This window comes from Hemiscyllium ocellatum, chromosome 40, assembly GCF_020745735.1.
Source record: "Hemiscyllium ocellatum isolate sHemOce1 chromosome 40, sHemOce1.pat.X.cur, whole genome shotgun sequence".
Classification (NCBI taxonomy): Eukaryota; Metazoa; Chordata; class Chondrichthyes; order Orectolobiformes; family Hemiscylliidae; genus Hemiscyllium; species Hemiscyllium ocellatum.
This window is the reverse complement of record NC_083440.1, coordinates 22,772,414-22,793,986: the sequence shown is the minus strand read 5'-3', so window position 1 is coordinate 22,793,986 and position 21,573 is coordinate 22,772,414. Positions and strand designations below refer to the sequence as shown.

At 42.0% G+C, this 21,573-nt stretch overlaps 1 protein-coding gene across 1 annotated transcript in view; it reads left to right on the top strand.

Moving 5' to 3' along the window:
• The window catches only part of LOC132834551 (NACHT, LRR and PYD domains-containing protein 3-like), a gene marked incomplete at its 3' end in the record, with an annotated part of 37,154 nt that extends 19,638 nt beyond the window's left edge, over positions 1-17,516 (top strand). Inside the window, exons 5-12 of the mRNA XM_060853493.1 lie at positions 882-1,048; positions 2,176-2,347; positions 2,437-2,502; positions 6,856-8,647; positions 13,770-13,856; positions 14,073-14,243; positions 14,411-14,581; positions 17,435-17,516. Coding sequence (XP_060709476.1) covers positions 882-1,048; positions 2,176-2,347; positions 2,437-2,502; positions 6,856-8,647; positions 13,770-13,856; positions 14,073-14,243; positions 14,411-14,581; positions 17,435-17,516 — 2,708 coding nt within the window. The remainder of the gene's footprint in view (positions 1-881; positions 1,049-2,175; positions 2,348-2,436; positions 2,503-6,855; positions 8,648-13,769; positions 13,857-14,072; positions 14,244-14,410; positions 14,582-17,434) is intronic.
• Between the last annotated feature and the right edge of the window lie 4,057 nt (positions 17,517-21,573).

The window sequence follows — 21,573 nt, the reverse complement described above, 5'->3', positions numbered from 1 at the left end:
AGAGCACCTTGGTGAATCTCTGCACTACCCTCACATACCCTGATACCCTTGCGTTAAGTCTTAAGATCTCTTTCAAGGATATGTGACTGCCTCCTGGTAACATTTCCCCCTTGCCAACGTGAAGTGAGGTCTGCAGCTCAGATTCTAATCCTTAACTTGGATAGAAAGTTGTTTGAGGGCAAACACTTAACTACTAATGTGTTTGCTGTGGGTTACATTGGTATCCAGCAATTCTGGCATACTGGAACTTAAAAACATCATCACATTTGTCATATTTACTACATTTAATAAAGTTATTAAAATCAGTCTAGTACTTTATACTTCTATACATCATTTGTCGTTTATTAAAGACACTGGTATCAATATTACACCAAACAAGCAACTTTGTCTTCAAAAAGAGAAAACAAATTGTCTGGAGTTCTGAACGTAAACTTCAGACTTTACTTACAGTTTAAAGACTAGAAATACTTAACTGCTCACTGAGACAAAAATCAAGCAAACACATCTGTCCTTCCACCACTAACCTCGTTGAGATGCTTTATTCGTGCACCCTATTGCAAATCACAATCAAGTGTTTAGTTGGGATGGGTGGTTGTTTTTATATGTTCACACCACAATGGGCCTAGTTCAGAAGTGAGGACCCAGTTTCAGCTATTTTTAAATTAGGCTGCTCTTAAAATGCACCCCTCAAAAATAAGCTTTCTGAAAGCTTGTATTGTCGAATTTAAAATCTGTTGCTTTCTCTTTAAGCCAACCGCAATAACAATCTGAATTGGATTTGCACAAATTGACGATTTGGACACTTTCTTCCTCAGCAAATGCACGCATTCACTCCGAGGTGATTTACCTCCTGAAATATTCAATTGCGATTGTGTTCACAGAACCAAACCGCGCTGTCAGTGACATCCTGAGAAAGTGCAATGATTACCAACTGTTACAGTTGACAAAATTCTACCAGGACAGACTGGAGCAGGCAGTGGAAGGAGGGGTGGATGGAGTCAGCTCATTGTTGACTTATGAGAATCATTTCAGTGGACAAGAGCATAAGGTAAGCAGGGTATAACCAAAGAGAGAGATTGAACATTGTTGAAAAGAGGGACATGTGGCCAAAGCCTTTCATCCTGCCCACGTGAGATCAAAAGTATACAGGGCAAAATTTCAAACGATCATAATAATTTATACAGAAAATGCTGCAATAACTCAACAGGTGTAGCAGCAACTGTGGAACGTAAAATATCATTAATATTTCAAGTCCCACTGTGAAGAAGCGGTGTATCAGATTCAAAACATTAAATCAGCTTGTCTCTCCACAGATCCTGCCAAACTTGATTAGTTTCTTCAGCATGGCGAAAGTGAGGACTGCAGATGCTGGAGATTAGAGTCAAGAGGATGATGTTGGAAAAGCACAGCAGGTTAGACAGCATCCGAGGAGCAGGCAAATGCCTGATGAAGGGCTTTTGCCCGAAGCGTCGATTCTCCTGCTCCTCTGATGTTGCCTGACTTGCTGTGCTTGTCCAGCACCATACTCTTGCCTCTAATCTCCAGCATGTTCAGATTTCCAGCGTCTGCAGTATTTTGCTTTTGTTGAAAAGGGAGCCGAATGGTTGGTAGGCCACACCATCGTAAGACTCATAATTGGAAATGCCTGTTCTTGTCTGATGGCAGAAACTAAGCAAAGTCTGGCCTGGTTAGTACTTGGGTGGGAAACCACCTGGGAATAGCAGGTGCAGTAGGCTTTTAACAGGCCAGCACGGACATGTCGGACCGAAGGGCCTATTTACATGCTGTACACCTGTATGACCAGTGTCACCACCTCAGCTAATTGGAGTTAATGTGCCAACTAATATGTGTACAATGAAAACAGTGATCCAATTCATTCTACAGCTCAGTAAAATGATCCAGCACCTCAGTATATACCAGGTTTTACGGTTACTGCAGTGTGCTTTACAGTACCATCATCATTTTATGTTTCAGTGAGTTGATTGAATAGCACAGGTCAGAGATCTTTGATTTCTGTAATTATTTTAATCTGCAGTGCAGATTGTTGTATGATAGTTTGTTCTATCTACAGAATCATGAAAACGGGGAGACACACAGAGAGATAGGTCATCTCTCCTCACACTCAGTATGTTTTTTTTCCCTGTCTTATATAAATCAATGTTATTATTTTTAAAGAAAATTACCACGCTTGTGGAGAAGGGTGCCAGGGCAGAAAGCTCAAAGATTCTTCTAAAGATGGTGATGGGGAAAGGGTCTGCAGCCAGAAGGGCAATGTGGAAATCCTTCACAAAAATGCGCCAAGGAGTGCCAAAGTTGGACAAAATACTGAAAGAAATTGAAGAAATGGGTACAGTGACATTACATTGGTTTCATTTTCATACTTATTCACTGGTATCGTATTGATTGTAACTGATAATGTGCAATTAATGTTGACAGATTTTGATGCATTTCAAAACTTAAATATCACACAAAGTCCATCTGGAGTCCCTGGAGAATTGAAAGGTAAGAGATTGAAATGTCAAACATTTTATTTACCTCTGGGAATCTAAAGTCTTGAATCTACCCTTTGTTTTAAGATGGAGCTGATATGTGTTGTGCATATACAAAGCTTTGGATCAATACAAGTCGATCTGTATTAAACCAAACATTGCAGGCAGGTAGAAATCACAGTGCGCACCGAGTTTTTTTGTGATTTATTGTAAATTTGCAGATTACACGGCTCCATAATACTAATCACAAGGAAAACTCAAAATGGTGTTTGAGGATCCTGATACACTTTGCAATCAAATACATACTTGTCATCTTTTGAACCATGTTTAGTGAGCATGATGAGCTCAGTCAGGTGGACTGCAGGGAATATGAGTTCCCTAATTGGGGCGGTTACCCTGGTCCAGTCAGGGAGGTGAGCTGACAGATATAAGCAAGAGTATCAGACATCCTGCTCACTCTCAGAGCTGGCTGTGATACGGCTAGATCAGTATCAACTGACCACGTGTAAATGAAGAGTGACTTGGTGACGAGATACCAATCTCTATAGAGATACTTCAGCAGCAATGAGAATAAAGCGTTCTCCTGAAGAAATTCACTCTCAAAGTCTCCGTTTAGTTGGGTAAGCATTTCATGCTGTTATTTGGGAAGCTTGACTCGTTCAACCCTGCCGTCTAAGACTGGGACCTGTATGTGAAAAGGACGTGTTTTTTTGTGGGCAATGATATTGGGGCAGGTGAAAAGCAATGAGTAATTCTTCGGACATTTGTGAAAATGCAGATTTTTCAGCTATTAGGAACTTAATGTTCCCTGAGGCACCAGATGCTAAAACCTTTCAGGAATTGACTGATTTGGCTAAGGAATATTCTGACCACATGTCTCCTGCAATTCTGAGGTGCTGTTGGTTTTACTCAATAATTTGTGAAACAAGGAATCCATATCAGGATTTTTCGCTAGGGCAAGTTGACTCGTAGAGGCATGTCCAATCATAGAAACTTTGCAGTGTGGAAACAGGCCATTCAGCCCATTGAGTCCACTCCTTGGTATAGAAAGGATGTTGTTAAACTTAAAAGGGATCAGAAAAGACGCTGCCAGGTTTGGAGGGTTGAGAGAGGCTGAATAGGGCTTGGGCAGTTTTCCTGGAGCAGCAGAAGCTCAGGGGTGACCTTGTCAAGGTTTATAATGAGGGGCGTGGGTAGGGTGAATAGTCAAGGTATTTTTTCCCCAGGGTAAGGGAGGCCAAAACTAGAGAGGGTATTTTAAAGTGTGAAATAAAAGATTTAAAAGGGACCTTAGCAGCAACATTTTCACACAGAGGGTGGTATGTCTGTGGAATGAACTGCGAGAGGAAGTGGAGGCAGTTACAACTGCAGCATTTAAAAGATACCTTGGTTGGGCTTATGAATTAGAAGGGCTTGGATGGATATAGGCCAAATTCTGGCAAATGGGACTGGATTGCTTTAGGACATCTGGTCAGCATGGATGAGTTGGAGAAAGTGAGGACTGCAGGTGCTGGAGTAGCAGAGCTGAAAATGTGTTGCTGGAAAAGCGCAGCAGGTCAGGCAGCATTCAAGGAGCAGGAGAATCGACGTTTCGGGCATGAACCTCATTCCTGAAGAAGGTCTCATGCCCGAAACGTCGATTCTCCTGCTCCTTGGATAGATGAGTTGGACCACAGGGTCTGCTTCTGTAATCTATGTCTCAATGACTTACCCACTGAAGAGCATACCAGCCAGACCCATACCCATATCCACACCGTAATCCTGTCAGCCCTAATCCATCAAGCCTGCACACCCTGGACACTATGGGTTATTTAGAATGGGCAATCCACCCTAACCTGTAGGTCTTTGGACTGTGGGACACCCAGAGGAAAACCATACAGACCCAGGGAAAATGTGCAAAGTCCACACAGTTGCCCGAGAGTGGAATTGAACCTGTGTTCCTGGTGCTGTGAGCCAGCACGTCACCCATGTTTACAAAACACCTAATTAATGGACGACTTCAATCGAAATCTGGAGCTACATGGGAGCATTTCAACTAATAGGGAGGGAAATAGTGAGAAAACAGAACAGTCGTAGGCTGGTACAGTTGTGAACAGGAACAAGCCAAACAATCAAGACAGGTAGGAGCAAAGTCGAGAATGAGAAAGGACTGATAAATTAAACTGCATTTATTTCAGTGCAAGATGTCTGACAGGCAGATGAACTCAAGGCATGGTTGGGAGCATGGGACTGGGCTATCAGAGCTATTTCAGAGATATAGCTTAGTGATGGGACAGGACTGGCATCCAAATGTTCCAGAGTATTGATGCTAGGGGAAGGAGGGATGTGGCGCTTTGATTAGGGATAACATTATGGCTGTACTTGGGAAGACTATTCCTGAAGTATGCTACAGAATTCCTGAAGGGCATAGATAGGGAGAACACCCAAAGTCTTTTCTCCCGGATAGGGGACTCCAAAAGTAGAAGGCATTGGTTTAAGATGAAAGGAGAAAGAGTTAAAAGGCACCTAAGAGACAACTTTCTCATGCAGGATGTGAAACATCTATGGAATGAGTTGGACACAGGAAGTGGTGGAGGCTGGAACAATGACAACATTTTAAAAAGCATCTGGATGGGGATATGAATAGGAAGGGTTTAGGGGGGGATATGGGCCAAATGCTGGCAAATGGGGCTAGATTAATTTAGGATACCTTGTCAGCAGGGACAAGTTAGACTAAAGGGTCTGCCTCCATGCTGTACATCTGTGATTCTAAATGGATTGAGAAGCTCCTTACCTATAAGTTAAAATATACTGGTCATTCTAAGTATCAGTATTGCTCACTCAACTCATAAAAGGGAAAACACGCAGTTAAATATGCTTCTGGCAGGATCAAAGAGAAATGGAGAGATCTTGGATAAAGCCACCATAGCTCCAGTGGACCATAGGCTTGCTCTATCATTAGAGAGAAGGACAAGTGGCTTAGCCTACTCTACCTCCAGTGAGGGAAGAGATTGAAAAGGAGAGCCCTTCATGGTTATCTCAGCTGGTGCAGAAATTGAGCCCATACTGTTGGCAGCACTCTGCATTGTAAACCAGCTATCCTGCTAACTGACCCCTTGATTGAGCAGTGGGTTTGCGATGCTAAGTGACACCAACAGAATGGATTCAATTCCCACGTCAGCATGTTTACTAGGAAGGATTCGACCTCTCTCCCCTCGCCTGAGCCATGGTGACCATTAGGTTAAAACACTACCAGTCGTCTCTCTATAATGAGACAGCAGTCCTAAATAAATTTTTATATGGTGATAAAAGACCATTGTATGGAGGGTTCTAGTCATAGAACCGGAAATTACATCACCCACCTTAAGAAACCAAGACCTATAAATAGAGAGGCGGGACATATCATCAGCACTTACCGGAGATTCTCACTGATGATGTAACCAAGTCATGATGACGAAACGTCTGAAAACAAACCTTTCAGCTCAGCGAGCTAACTTATATACTTATCATCAACCTGAGCTACAAATCTCAAAAATCGCTTATTCAGTAAAGTTTCTAAAGACAGTAGAGAAAAGCATGAAAATAATTTGAAAGATCAATGCAGCAAATCCAATTAAATGTTTCAGGAAAGGATGAATACATTTCTCTCATTGTTAAAGACGAGAAGGCTGATGGAATTTTAAAATTTAACACCACCTTCTCAAGGGCGACGAGGGACAAACGATAAATGGTGGTCAGCCAGAGACACCCACAACTGAATAAAAAATAATTTTAAAACATTATGTAAAGTTTTGTCCAAATGCAGGCTACCTGTAGAATAGACTCCCAAAGTGTGGAGCTGATTTATAAAATCATCATGAAACTTGTTAAGGAATTTGAAGAAGCTTATTAATCCAGAGAGTCATGATTATAGGGAATTTAGTATTGAAGAGACAACCGAATATCAGAGCTAGGTAAGTGGATAGGAGGAAGGGGACAGATTGATCTACTGCAGGACTTAAACATGAAGCCTGGATGAAAAGGGCGTACTGTCTCCGATCCTGTGTAAAATATTCTTGTACCTCTGTCCAAGAAGTATAACAGGGGTGGTTATTTCATTTTTATTAAGTATTCAAAGCATCCCTTATCAAAAATGAAATGGATTTAGTTGAATTGATGTATTATGGAGGCTGACTTCTGTGTTGATCGTTTTGCATCACCATTGAAGTTAATTTATACCAAATTCCTCAACCAAATTTTTCACTCATTACTTGTTAATGCCCCACAATCACCTCCTGTCGGAAAATGAATTCAGTCTTCATAGAACATTACTGGATTAAAATGTCATATTGCTTCTTTACTTCATAGTCAATACTGAAAAACATTTTTTTGTCTGTTCCATTTTAAGACATTCAACAGAAACACAAGGAAACACTCCGGCAACAAACTGAAACACTGAGCGTGAACACGATCCTAATTAAGACAAAGTATAAGATTTTTCAATTAGTTGATCGATACGTTGAGCTAACTATCATTTCTAGTGTTCGGGATCGGAAACTGGTCGAACATGAACTGCTGGCAAGAGGCGGAGAGCATGGAAAGTGGAGAGAGAAACATCTCCGAAGAGATCTGGAAAAAATCCGCATTGAGCAATTGTTCCAAAGCAATATTTCCCAGTTTGGCAGCCTGCTCCAGAAAATGAAGCATTTCTTTGGGCAGTCGAATTCTGGGATTTCAGCTTCAGTGAGTGGGGTCCCAGGGATTGGGAAAACAACAATGATACAAAAGGTGGTCCATGATTGGGCTACTGGGAAAATATATCCACAGTTTCAATTTGTTTTCAGTTTTAAATTCTGCGATCTGAACAATATTAACCACAGAATAAACCTGAGGAATCTGATATTGAATCAGTATCCTTACTTTGGGAACGCTCTGGGAGAGGTCTGGAAGCACCCAGAGGGTTTGCTCTTTATATTTGATGGTTTGGATGAATTTAAGGACAGTATCAGCTTTGAAGACAATCGAAGCAGTACAGAATCACATTCTGTGTGCACAGATCCCCAATTCCCTTGTGAAGTGTCTGACATTGTGTATAGTTTAGTCCAGCACAAGCTGCTCCCAGGATGTTCAGTGCTAGTCACCAGCCGGCCCACTGCGTTCCATTTATTGGAAAAGGCTGAGATCAGCGTCTGGGCTGAAATCCTGGGATTTGTCGGTGATGAACGGAAGGAATATTTCCACAGGTTTTTCGCAGATCCGCGGTTGGCTGCAGCAGTTTACAACCACGTGGAGGAGAACGAGATCCTGCACACCATGTGCTACAACCCCTCGTACTGCTGGATCCTCGGTCTCTCCCTGGGTCCCTTTTTCACGGAAAAAGACAGGACCCAGCAGCAAGTTCCCAGGACCATCACCCAACTGTATTCCTACTTTATTTACAACATCTTGAAAAACCATAGCCGAGCAATTGAAAACCCCCGCGATGTGCTACTGAAGCTTGGTGAGATGGCCTTCCAAGGAGTCTCTGAGAAAAAGGTTGTGTTTAGAATTGGAGATTTGATCCAGTACAACCTGCAACCCTCCCAGTTCCTGTCTGGATTCCTGATGGAAGTTTTGGAAGGGGACGCTTCTGCCCAGCGTGTGGTTTACACGTTCCCACACCTCACCATCCAAGAATTCATAGCTGCACTTACACAATTCTTGACTCCAAATCCTGGGGACATAAGGGAACGCCTCAGTGAGGCCCACGATGAGGAAGATGGGCGATTTGATGTATTTCTGCATTTTGTGACTGGCCTCTGCTCCCCACAGTCATCTCAGCCTCTGGAGGAGTTTCTGGGTCCGTTTTCACAGAAAACGACTTGGGAAGTGATCGACTGGGTGAAGGAGAATTTTGTCGCACATGTTGGAAATACAGAGAGTAAAATTGGCAAAAAGAACCTCCTGAGTGCATTGCATTACCTATTTGAGTCTCAGGACACTGCACTGGCTCATAGCACAGTTGGTTCAATAAAAACACTTAAATTTGGCGATTCAAACCCATATAATGCTTTGCGATTGACCCCTATTGATTGTGCAGTAATATCTTCAGTTATTGGATTGTGTGAGACAATATGTTATCTTGATCTACAAAACTGCTACATCCAGCATGAAGAACTGCAGCAGGTGGCACCTCTACTGTACAAGTGCCAATATTTGAGGTGGTTGTTCATTTTTCTTTCCGTTCTTTCAGTTCTGTTGTTAAACTATGACTTTACGTCATTCACATTTCATTGTAAAGGCAACAAGTCCTTCCACCACAACCAATGTGAGATAACGTGAAGATAAATTCTTAAAGTAAACATACAGGAAACATACATCCTTCCATAAGTATCTCAAGAGATGAAAGACCAACAAAGACGAATGTAGGTCCTTTACAATCAGAAATGGGGAAATTATAATGGGGAGTGAAGAAATGGCTGAAGAATTCAACCCACATTTTGGTTCTGTCTTCCAAAATTCAATAAACTGTGGAATAGTTTGTACAGGTTGGAGATTAGCAAATGTATCACCGTGATTTAAAAAGGACAAAGGAAAAATATAACAGGATTATAGCTTGGTTAGCCTAACATTGGTAGTGGGGAAAATGCCAAAACCTATTAAAGACACATGACAAGAGGTTGAATGAGAACAGGAGAAAGTGAGGTCTGCAGATGCTGGAGATCAGAGCTGAAAATGAGTTGCTGGAAAAGCACAGCAGGTCAGGCAGCATCCAAGGGACAGGAGAATCGACGTTTCAGGCATAAGCCCTTCCTGAAGAAGGGTTTATGCCCGAAACATCGATTCTCCTGCTCTTTGGATGCTGCCTGACCTGCTGCGCTTTTCCAGCAACACATTTTCAGCTCAGGGTTAAATGAGAACAACCAAAGACTGTGTTGGACATGGATTCCTCAGGGGTTTGAAAATGCTGAAAGGGGATGTTTCCCCTTGTGGGAGAGTCTAGGATCAGAGGGCATAGTCCCTGGGTAAAGGGGCTCCAATTTAAGATTTAGATGAGAGGGAGTTTACTGTCTCCGAGATTTGAGAGTCTTTGGGACTCCCTTGCTGCAGAGTGCTGTGGGACAGAATTCTTGTGTATATTTAAGACTGAGATGGATAGACTTTTGGAAAATTGAGGAATCCAAGATTATGGGAAAAGTGCATGATAGTGAGCTTTGGATCAGCCAAGGTCCTATTGAATGGCAGAGGAGCTGCCTCAAACTGCTGAACAACCTATTGTTCGTACTACTTATAGACTGAAGGGTTCACAAAAGGGAAAACATGCTTAACTCATCAAATGGAATTCTGGTTTAGGATGAAAGGGAGAAACCATTGATGTGGCATATTTGGAATTCAAGATGTTTCATTTACTCCAACGTAATAGACTAGTGGACAAATTTAAAGCATGCGGGATTGGGGGCAATATATTGGCAAGGATTGAGAATTACTTTACAGACTGGAAACAGAGAACAAAATGAATGGTTCTTTTTCCAGATGGCATGCAGTGACTAGTGGTGTAAAGCAGTGATCAATGCTTGGGTCCCAGCTATTCATACACACATGATTTGGATGAGCAATATTTCCAAGATTTCTATGTCACAAAACTTGGTAGAATTTGAGGTGGGAGGAATATGCAACAGGCTTCAGCGTGATCTAGACAAGGCCAGTACTTGGTAGATTAGATTAGGCTCCCTACAGTGTGGAAACAGGCCCCTACCAGTCCACACCGACCCTCTGACGAGTTACCCACTCAGACCCATTTCCCTCTGACTAATGCACCTAACACTCGGGGCAATTTAGCATGGCCAATCCACACGACCCGCACATCTTTGGATTGTGCAATGAAGTGAGAGCACCCGGAGGAACCCACACAGACACTGGGAGAACATGCAAACTCCACACAGACAGTTACCTGAGGCTGGAATTGAACCTGGGTCCCTGAAGCTGTGAGGCTGCAGTGTTAACCACTGAGCCAACGTTGCAGTGCAAAAGCGACAGCTCTGAAGTTATACAATTTGGTGTGAAAAACAGAAAGAAAGTGTATTGTTTAATTGGGATTTTTTTTGTGGAGGTACAAAGGAACCTGATTATCTACGTAGTCAAAGGCGGATGCAGGAAGTGTTTAGGAAGACAAATGCTATGTTGGCCTTAATTGCAAGAGGATTTGAGATCAGTAGTAGTGAGATCTTACTGCAGTTGTAAGGAGCCTTTATAAGAATAGACCTGGATATCGAGTGCATTTCAGACTTCCCCATCAATGATGAGACGTTTGCCATAGAGACAGTTCAGCCAGGATTCACTGGCTGATACCCAGGCTGGTAGTACTCCCAAATGGGGCGGGATTCATTCAACTGGATCTGTAGTCACTAGAACGTTGAAGGGGATATGATTTGAATGTATTAAGTTCAAACAGGGCTGGATAGACTGTGTGCTGGGAGGCTGTTTTGCCAGTTGGAGATTCCTGAAATAGGGATCACACTATCGGGATACCTTTAACTAACAGTGGGTAAACGAATATTGCTGTAGAGTAATAGACTTAAATGTCATAATACATTGTCATGCAAACTATGAGCAATACTCAGACCTCCAGGGAAATTGTACTGCTCAGTCAATGAACATAATGACGGTTAACCCAAGGGACATTTATACTGATACATTTGGAGAACTGTCTCCTATTTTAGTTAGGAAATAAATTATTTTTAATGATATGCTTAAAAAAACGTTTCCAGTGCGCGCTCTCTCTCTTTTATATATATGTAATTATATTGGAGGTGAGAATCAAATGTAATCTTTCTAATTATTGTGAATATAATGTAAAGCTGCTTCAGGAGGGCTTGAATAGACTTAGTGAATGTGCAAGAACATGCCAAATGGCACAAAAATCGAAAATATGAGGTTATTCCCTTTGATCGGGGGAAGGGTTGCAACCATTTCTCATGGTAAGTGTAAATATACCAAGGAATATAGATTTCCTTGTCAATAGATTCCTGAAAGGTAACATGGTCACCATTTTGCTAGTATTGAACAAAGCTTCACTGTAACATTATAATTTCGAGAGCATGGAATGGTCGAGGGGTGATGGTGGGCGAGAGTCTTTTGTCGCCACTAAACTTTGATGTGTGGAAGTTGATTTTTTTTTCCCCTGGATGATGACCGAAAGGGGCAGCAGGATGTCGGGGAAAGAAAATAAATTTTGAAATGGCAACTGTTGGCGGAATACCAGAAGTATTGGTTGAGATTAGTCAGCAAATCAAACCACAGGAGTGCAGTATCATCCAGTGAAATGGAGTAGGAGTTACACTGATAGAGAAGAAGAAATTCAAACTGTGTCAACTGCTGCAGACTTTCGTAAAGAATGAGTAGTGTGAGTTTATTGCTGTCACAGCCACATGGAATGTCATTTCTACGTCTGACAAGAGCTGTCTTAGCCCTTGAATGCAGGAATACTGATTAGATGGAATAAAAATGGGCAATGCTTTGAGAGATGACAACTGGGTTTCAGATCATAAAGCGAATCAGGGTTAAGAGTTTGTCAACAGTGGCTTATTAAGGAAGGAAGGATATAGTAGAAACACCCTTGATAGAGAGGTCTGCATACCTGAGGTGAAAGAACTGCTATCGCAAACATGGGACCATGGAAGAGAGGTTGGTTAGCTCGACAAGGGAGATAGGATTGCAATTGGGATTTCATGGAATATATGAGCTCAGCGAGAACATGTGTACGGACAGGAGAATAAATACAATAAGGTGCATACTCTGCACCAGTCCATGGGGTGAGTTTGACTGTTAGATTAGGAGAAGGTTGAGAAGGTATCTGCCTTCTTGGCAAAGTAATCCCTGAGCTCCTTGCACGAGTGAAAAGTAAAGGGGGAAGAGGCGTTACTCTAAGGAGATGGGTTTTTTTTACAATATATAAAAAATAACCCAGGCCTACCCTTGAGTTTCATTAATGATCCACACTCAATTGCGAATGAGATCAGAATTTCCCAGATTAATTTATGGACCAGTCATAACAATTTTAAAGGTTGCAAGGCCAACAAAGAATATTGGAGAAACTCAACAAACCTGTCAGCATCTGTAGAGACAGAAAAGCGGAATCAGCATGAGTGCTGAATGACTTCTTCAGAAATGAAAAAGAGTAATACCAGACTCAAAATGTGAACTCGGTTTCTGTGTCCGCAGATAATGCCAGGCCTGTTGAGTTGCTCCAACACTGTCTGTGTTTGTTTCAGATTTCCAGAATCTGCAGCAGTTTGTTTTTTTTTATAAAGGGCACAGGTTACGTTAATACTGAGCAGGTTAGCAACTGCTGGAAATTCACCGTAAATGAAGGGCCAAAACAGAATCTTATATTGATCTTTAAATTCAGTTGTGTGAGTGAATTGTGGGAGATTTCTGTCCCCACTCCTGGATTAACCATAGGAATTCACTTTTAGAAGTCCAGCTGAGGGAAGAGCTGTAACCAGCCTCTTATGTGTGCAAGGAAACATTAGGCGCAAGGTCATGGATAGAGAACTCAGTAAGATTCCATCAAAACAAGGGTTTTTTGTTCAATTTAAAAGTACTTCAGTAGGAAATCAAGTAAGTGATGCTCACTCACTATCAACTGACTGTACAGGGACTATGAAGACATGAAACTTGACAAAACAAAACTTGTTTCAACATATGCCATCTTGTACTGTGTATTTGACAGCAACCAGGAACACCATAGTCCACAGTATAACTTTCCTTGAATTATTTTACCGATTGATAAGGTGCACAAAATTCTAAGTGAAAGAAAGCACTGGTTTGTCCTTTGATTTGGTGGTCAATCTATTCCAATAAATTCACAACAGATATTATGGAAATATCCGTAACCATAATATGTCTTGTCACTTGGCTTACAGAAGGGTAATTCTCTTCAGGAAATGACACTAAATGCAAAAATAGATTAATGCTTTTCCGAGCCAATACAGTCTTTTCTATAATTATGCATTTCTTCAACGTAAATTGGCTTTAACTTGACTGAAGAATTTAGACTATTATTTGTAGAATGCGATCCTTCCTTACCTGTATTAGATAGAACATGCTTCCAACCCCATTAGTTTAAATGGCGCTACTGTTGTGTGACTTTCCTATAACATGAGATTGCAAGAGAAATCGTGCATTAAATCAGAACTGACTGTACTTCATTAAATTGAATGACACAACAGAAAAGTTACAGAGTGAATTCTTTCCTTATTTTCCTATATCTGCAACAGTGAAGGTGTATGTTAACTGCTAATTAAGTGACCTTTCTCCCTCATTTTGTCTTCCTGTGTTTAGGCTAAGCAATAATGAACTAGGAGGCTCAGGACTGAAATTACTGTCTTCAGCTTTGAGGAATTGTGATTGTAAAATACAGAAACTGGAGTGAGTATCAGGTCATGTGAAATTCTGTTTGGAATAATCTGTCGTCCACCATTGAGTATATTATTAATTATGCCAATTCCAATTTTTAAGTACTGCATGTTAAAATATCAGCAAATGTTCTAATATATATTGCATTCTTATCACCACTGATGACAGTGTATTAATGGCTCAGTTTTCCTCCCATTTCTCTTATTTTTCCAATGTGCTGATCACCAGGTTGCAATCTGTTGCTGTCACTGAATCTTGTATTGTGGATTTCGCCTCAGCTCTCTGTACAAACCGATCATTAACAGATCTGAACCTGAGTATTAATAAACTGGGAGATGTTGGAATCAAGCGTCTGTCTGTTGCTTTAAGGCACTCAGAATGTAAAATACAAGATTTGCAGTAAGTAACAATCTTTGATGACCGTGTCGCAAATCTGCTAATCAGACATTTGTCACTGCTCATTATTGACAGTATTATCAAAATAAGGAAATGCTGCCACTTCCCTGATGCTTTTCTGTCTCCCCCCCTCTCCCTCCCTTTCTCAACCCTCTCTTTCTGCTCTCCAGGTTGACAGTGGTTGATCTCACGGACTCTTGTGCCTTGGATCTCTCTTCTGCTCTCAACAGAAACACGTCAGTGAAAATTCTGAACCTGAGTTACAACAAACTGAGGGATTCAGGACTAAGAATATTTTCTGCATTTCTGAAGAACCCAGAATGTAAATTACAGGATCTACGGTAACTATGAGATGATAATACTTTTGTGTTTCACAACTGGATATGATTGGATACATAGTTCTTAGGATCAGTAATTTTGATAATAAATACTACATATGATCGTTTTAGGCAGCTAATATCTCCAGAGTGATTCAGCCGCCTGAGGTAGGTGCAAAATAACAGAGATGTGGGTATTATTTCGGACAGTCATTTTTCTGGCCTCTGACTCAAGAGCCTATGCCCACACTGCCCAGTTATTGGGTCACTTTAGCTTGCTTGGTTGGACAGCTGGTTTGTAATGTAGAGCATTACCATCAACGTGGGTTCAATTCTGCACCAGCTGAGGTTATCATTAAAGGAATACCCTTCTTGGTTGAGGGTGGTGACTCTCAGTTTAGACCACCATCACTTGTCTCTCCCTGATGGTCATGGTGACTTTACTTTAAATGAATTTCCTCAGCTGTCAGTGCCTGAGACAAGGAAATTCATCTTGCTGGGACTAATCTATGTGAGGTGATTGTCCCTTCAGGCAGAGTTATTGCAAACGTGAAAGAAGCTCTTTTTGGATATTGGGAGTCGGGGATCTGGGACTTGCTAGATGGCGTTCATTACCACAGCAAACTTACATTGAGGCAACGCAGCCATATTGGTCATTCTCCTATTGACCTGCAATAGTAATGTCAACCAGCTGAGCTCTGAATGTCCAAAACGTCTGCTGCAGGGATAACACTAAAAGCTGCTGTTCTCATAGGACAGCAGACCGGGAATAGGTGAATCCATTATTGCTTAACCCAATAATTATCCTTGTAGAGTATTGGGGTCAGATGAAATCTCCGAGTAATCGAGACAGGCTGGATAAGCTCATCTTGTCTTCTTTGGAGCAGAGAGGTTTGAGGGGTGTCCTGACTGAGATGTATATGTTTATGAAGAGCATGGACAAGGTGTGTCGCAAACAGGTGATATTAAATCGAAGACTCAATAACAAGGGAGCATAATTTCAAATTGAAACGCAGGAGGTTCAGAAAGGATTTGAGGAAAAATATTTTCAGGCAGAGGATGGTGGATTGCACTGTGGAGGGCAGGAGAGGTGGGAAACCTCACAAGTTGGATGAGCACTTGAAGTGTCATAATATTCAAGGCAATGGACCTGGTGCTGGAAAGTGGGACTAGCATTGATCGTTGTCTATAGATGGTGATACAGGCCAAAAAGCCTCTTTGGTACTGTGCGGTTCCACAATTGTCCGCACGAACCAAATGCAAAAGTGGCTGTGTTCAAAATCGGAAAGGAAAAAGTCAAAAGGTGTTTGATAAAGTCTCATGCAAATTTTGGAGTTGCTCCCGAATGAGTATTCCTGCCCGGATGGACTATTTCCAAGCTCTGAGGCCCAGGCCAAAAAATCTGCAAATGGGGCTGGCTGCAGCACACTGCAACCTAACATGTGAGTCATTCCAGTTAGGGAGTAGACAGTGCTCCACGGGAGGACACAAATGTATGCTGATAAGGAAGCTCTTCTGTCCTATCACAAAGCCTTGGCGTAATTGAGACATGGAGATGTACAGCGAGGAAACAGACCCTTCAATCATGCTCGTCCGTGCTGACCAGACATCCGAAAGTAATTGAGCCCTATTTACCAGCATATCCCTCTAAACCCTTCCTATTCACTATTCCCGCCTTCTCCACTTCCTGTAGCAGCTCATTCCTGACATACACCACTCTCTGTGTGAAAAAGTTGCTCCCTAGATCCCTTTTAAATCATTCCTTTTTCACCTTAGAAAAATGCCACCTGGCTTTGGACTGTTCCTCTCTGGGATGTCACCATCCATCACTTAGCTCAAAACAGCATTGTGGTTCAAAACACTTCGAAGAAGCTATTGGGTGACTAGCGAATGGCGCAGGGGCTACTAATCACGGGGAGTGTCCTGACCGAAGTGAAATCTGTAGATTCAGATCTGAAAGGGGATGTAAAGACATGAATTGTGCATTGAAACAGAGCCAGGAATGGTGGAGAACAGTGCACCTATTCAATAATTTTGTGAAATGAACTGTTAAGTCATCCAGGGTGGACTTTGAAAGGGCTACCTGGATTTTTGAGGTTCAGCACTATTCTCCACCTGCTGCATATAGCATGGAGCACTCAAAGGTAATTTCCCTAACATTAGTGATGTTAACACATCAAGCTACTGTCATTGCTCAGCCTCGCTGATAGAGTGTAAGGATTTTTAAAGTTGCTGTTGAAATATTCTTGGGATATTTAAAAACCCAGTTGTACAATGTGGGTGTTGGTGGCCATTTACTGCCCATCTTTAGTTGACCTGGGGAAGATGGTGACAAGCTTCCTTCTTGAACCACTGCAGTCCGTGTTTTAGGTTTACAATGCTGTTAAGGAGAGACTTTCAGTATTTTGAATCAACACTCAATAAACAGCGAAATATTGCCAAGTCAGAATGGTGAGTGACTCGGAGGGGGTGATGTTCCCATGTATCTTCTGCTGTTATCCATCTAATGAGAATGATCTGTGGTTGGAAGGCGCTGTCGAAGGATCTTTAGTGAATGTTTGTAGTGATTCTTGCAGATAGCACACAGAGATGCTACTGAGTGGAAGAAGTGGGTGCTTGTGCATGTGGTGCCAGTCAGGCTACCTGCTTGGTTCTGGATGTTTCCATGCTTGTTGAGTGTTGTTGGAGATCCAGGCAAAGTGGGAATTATTAGATTATATTCCTGAGTTGTTACTTTTGAATGGTCAATGGTGACAGTGGAATTGATTAATACAACTTGTAAATGGTCCATTCTACTGTCAGTGTGCGTCATTTTAATGTGATGGATGGCATGTCCACTTGTAATGATTCATGTTCTTTCTCTTCCTTGGATCCAAGCTTGGATGAAAACTGTCTGACAGATGATTGTGCAAAAGATTTTACCTCAGCACTCAGTGCAAACCGGTCTCTGGTTGTTCTGTCCCTTGAATCAAACTTCTTCACAGATCAATCTGTCCCTTCATTCCGCCATCTCATACTGACCTGCAGGAGTCTGGTGCATGTTAGGTGAGTACATTTTTTATGTGCCATCGTTTTAATCGGTCGTATTGGCAACATCGTTGAAGCATTGCCTCAGCTTCCATGTTACTCAGTCTGCTCACTTACTGTTTTCCAGGCTGTGGGGGAATAAGTTCAGCAGAAGGGGACAGAGAGACCTGAAATCGCTGGTGGAATCCAGACCTGGATTAACGCTGGGGATAGATACGTTCATTTCATAAAAACTAACAATTTAATTGTCTGGATATTGCAGCCAAACTTCAGTCTTGTATGTTCATGCTCCACCTGCATATCCTATAAGGGGCACCTCATCTCCATCTGTGCGAGTTTTATCTTCCAATGTGACGTCAGATGCCCAATATCAATGTCATGTGACTCTGCTTCATTCCAGAAACAGCGTCAGGAGCAACATACGAACAAGAAATGAGAATAGGCCATTTGGCCATTAAAGGTTGCTGTGCCATTCGATAAGGTCATGGCTGACCTGATTTTAACCTCAACTCTACATTCCTGTATATCCCCTAACAATCTTTCAGCTGTTGGGGCCCTCACTATTTTTATTTTTCTCATTCTAGCTTTAGTCAAAGTTGAGAATTGAACCTTGAACTTTGAACAGCAGCTTTTTAACGGAAAAGAAATGAACAAAGAGACAGAGGGTAGTAGTTGATGGATTATGTTCATCTTGGAGCGCAGTTACTAGCGGTGTACCACAAGGATCTGTTTTGGGACCATTGCTTTTTGTTATCTTTATAAATGATCTAGAGGAAGGACTTGAAAGCTGGGTAAGCAAGTTTGCGGATGACACAAAAGTCGGTGGAGTTGTGGATAGTGAGGAAGGAAGTGGTAGGTTACAGCGGGATATAGATAAGTTGCAGAGCTGGGCGGAAATGTGGCAAATGGAATTCAATGTAGCTAAGTGCGAAGTCGTTCACTTTGGTAGGAATAACAAGATGATGGATTACTGGGCTAATGGTAGGCTACTTGGTAGTGTGGACGAGCAGAGGGATCTTGGTGTCCATGTACACAGATCTCTGAAAGTTGCCACCCAGGTAAATAGTGCTGTGAGGAAGGCATATGGTGTACTGAGCTTTATTGGCAGGGGAATTGAGTTCCGGAGTCCTGAGGTCATGTTGCAGTTGTATAAGACTCTGGTGAGGCCTCATCTGGAGTATTGTGTGCAGTTTTGGTCGCCATACTATAGGAAGGATGTGGAAGCTTTGGAACGAGTGCAGAGGAGGTTTACCAGGATGTTGCCTGGAATGGTAGGAAAATCTTATGAGGAAAGGCTGAGGCACTTGGGGCTGTTCTCATTGGAGAAGAGAAGGTTTAGGGGAGATCTGATAGAAGTGTATAAGATGATTAGGGGTTTAGATAGGGTAGATACTAAGAACCTTTTACCGCTAATGGAGTCAGGTGTTACTAGGGGACATAGCTTTAAATTAAGGGGTGGTAGGTATAGGACAGATGTTAGGGGTAGATTCTTCACACAGCGGGTTGTGAGTTCATGGAATGCCCTGCCCGTATCAGTGGTGAACTCTCCTTCTTTATGGTCATTTAAGCGGGCATTGGATAGGCATTTGGAAGTTATTGGGCTAGTATAGGTTAGGTAGGATTCGGTCGGCGCAACATCGAGGGCCGAAGGGCCTGTACTGCGCTGTATCCTTCTATGTTCTATGTTCTATGTTAAAAGACTGTTTGCTGCTGGGATCTAGACTGGAAAGACAATGCAGGTTCATTACAGCTCTCAGGGCACTGCAGACAGTTTGGCACTGCGATGTTATGCTGAGGGACTGGAAGCTGGTTGGATGTTGTATTTGTCAATCACAGGAGGAACCCAGTGCTGGCAAGCCAATCACTATGAAGAGAAGAAAGTGAGGACTGCAGGTGCTGGATATCAGAGCTGAAAATGTGTTGCTGGAAAAGCGCAGCGGCTCAGGCAGCATCCAAGGAGCAGGAGAGTCGATGTTTCGGGCATGAGCCCTTCTTCAGGAGCCTTTCCTGAAGAAGGGCTCATGCCCGAAATGTCGAATCACTATGAAGACAACAGTAAAGAGGGAACAGATTCTTAGTGCAAAAGACAGTTTCCCCTTTGGAAGCTTCTGGGCAAGGTTCTCACTAGTTATACTCCAGTTATCAACTTGTTGGAAATTCTAAGAAAAAAATTGGCCAGAATCATTGTGTAAGAAATATGAAAAAGTCTCCAGAGATCTGCAGAAGCTATTTGCACTGATTGGTGACTTTAGAATCTTCAAGCAAGTTTTACAGTCTAACATGGGTGTAATAGAACCAATCGTTCATGTATTTGATAAAGACCTGATATTCATCATTAAAATAGTTATTGGAACTGGCAAATTATGATGATGTTCTTTTCTTTTCTAATTTATACCTTAACTGTGTCGGTTTGTCAGTGTGTCAGTGGGAGATTAGGAGCACAGAAGTTTGGACTTATATTGTAGATATTAATTAGTTTGCCTTTATGTTTTTCTGGTTCTGCTATAGTTAAACTAAAATTATTGATTATCAATTGTTAATTTAAGTTGTAAACTTGGTGCCCAAGATCTGTTATTTATAAGGTCTGAGTCGGAACAGTTGAGCAAGTTTGAGGGTTGTTTCATGTTGCAATTCGAGATACAATGAGATTGGTTTGGTTTGGATTCCTATCCATACGTTGTAACGCATCCTCTTGGTCACCAAGAATCTATCTATGTCAACCTTATACATATTGCAGGATTCCACGTCCACAGAATTTGAGGAAGGGAATTCCAACAACTCTCAACCCTTTGAGAGAAAAATGTCCTCTTCTCTGTCCTAAATGGGTGCCCCCTTATTTTTAAACAGTGACTCTTAGTTCTAGATTGTTCCATAAGAGGAGTGATTCTTTCATCATTCATCCAGTCAAAATCTCTACATGTTTCAATTACGTCACCTCTGACCTTTCTGAGTTCCAGAGGATACAGGTTTAGCTTTTCCTTATAAGGTAACAGAATAAACCACACGTATCAGCCAGGAACTTTCACTTGCTGTGCCACCTTTTGCAGTGTTTAGTTAATTATATATCTGGTTTCATCTTAAACAGTCCCTCTGCCTGTGATTATGCTTCGACTGCTTCAGTAAATATTCTACTTAATGTATCATAGAATCCCTACAGTGTGGAAACAGGCCATTTGGCCCAATAAATCCACACCGAACCTTTGAAGAGTGTGCCACCCATACCCCTAGTCTATTACTCTGCATTTCCCCTGACTAATGCCCCTAACCTACACATCCCTGCACACCCTGGGCAATTTAGCATGGCTAGTTCACCTAACATACACATCTTTGGACTGTGGAAGGGAACTGACGCACCCGGAGGAAACCCACAGAGACACGCGGAGAATGTGCAAATTCCACACAGACCATAGCTCGAGGTTGGAATCAAATCCAGGTCCCTGTCACTGTGAGGCAGCGGTGCTAACTACTATGCCACCGAAATGCTCTTACTGAGAGTCACATATTGTGACAGCATATGCTTAGCATTCTGTCTAATAAACTTTACTGTTATTTGTAATCATTCTATGAATAATGAAGCCTCACATTACTAACATTGCATGAGTTAATTGAGAAAACTGTTCACCGACATATCTAATATTCTATTTTCATGTCACTTCCACACAATTCAGCCACTCTGGAGTCAAGGGCTTAGCTAGTTCCTATTCTCATTGTGATTCCGGAGCTGTCTCTCACTGACAGTGTATGTCAAGTGTTCAGTTGTAAAGCTTGGAATAAGTCCTGATGGTGTTTCTATGCAGCACTGAATACAACTAACACTTTGGAACAGTTAACTGGAACATCGTTGGAACTATCTGTCTCTTGAATGTTACCATTTCTCGAATTCCAGCTCTGCTGGGCTAGCCCTGTGGCCCTGATGCCTGAGTTCCGATTGCCAAAGCAACTCATCTTTGCCCAGCTGACCAAAGACACTCAGATGAGATGGGGGACAA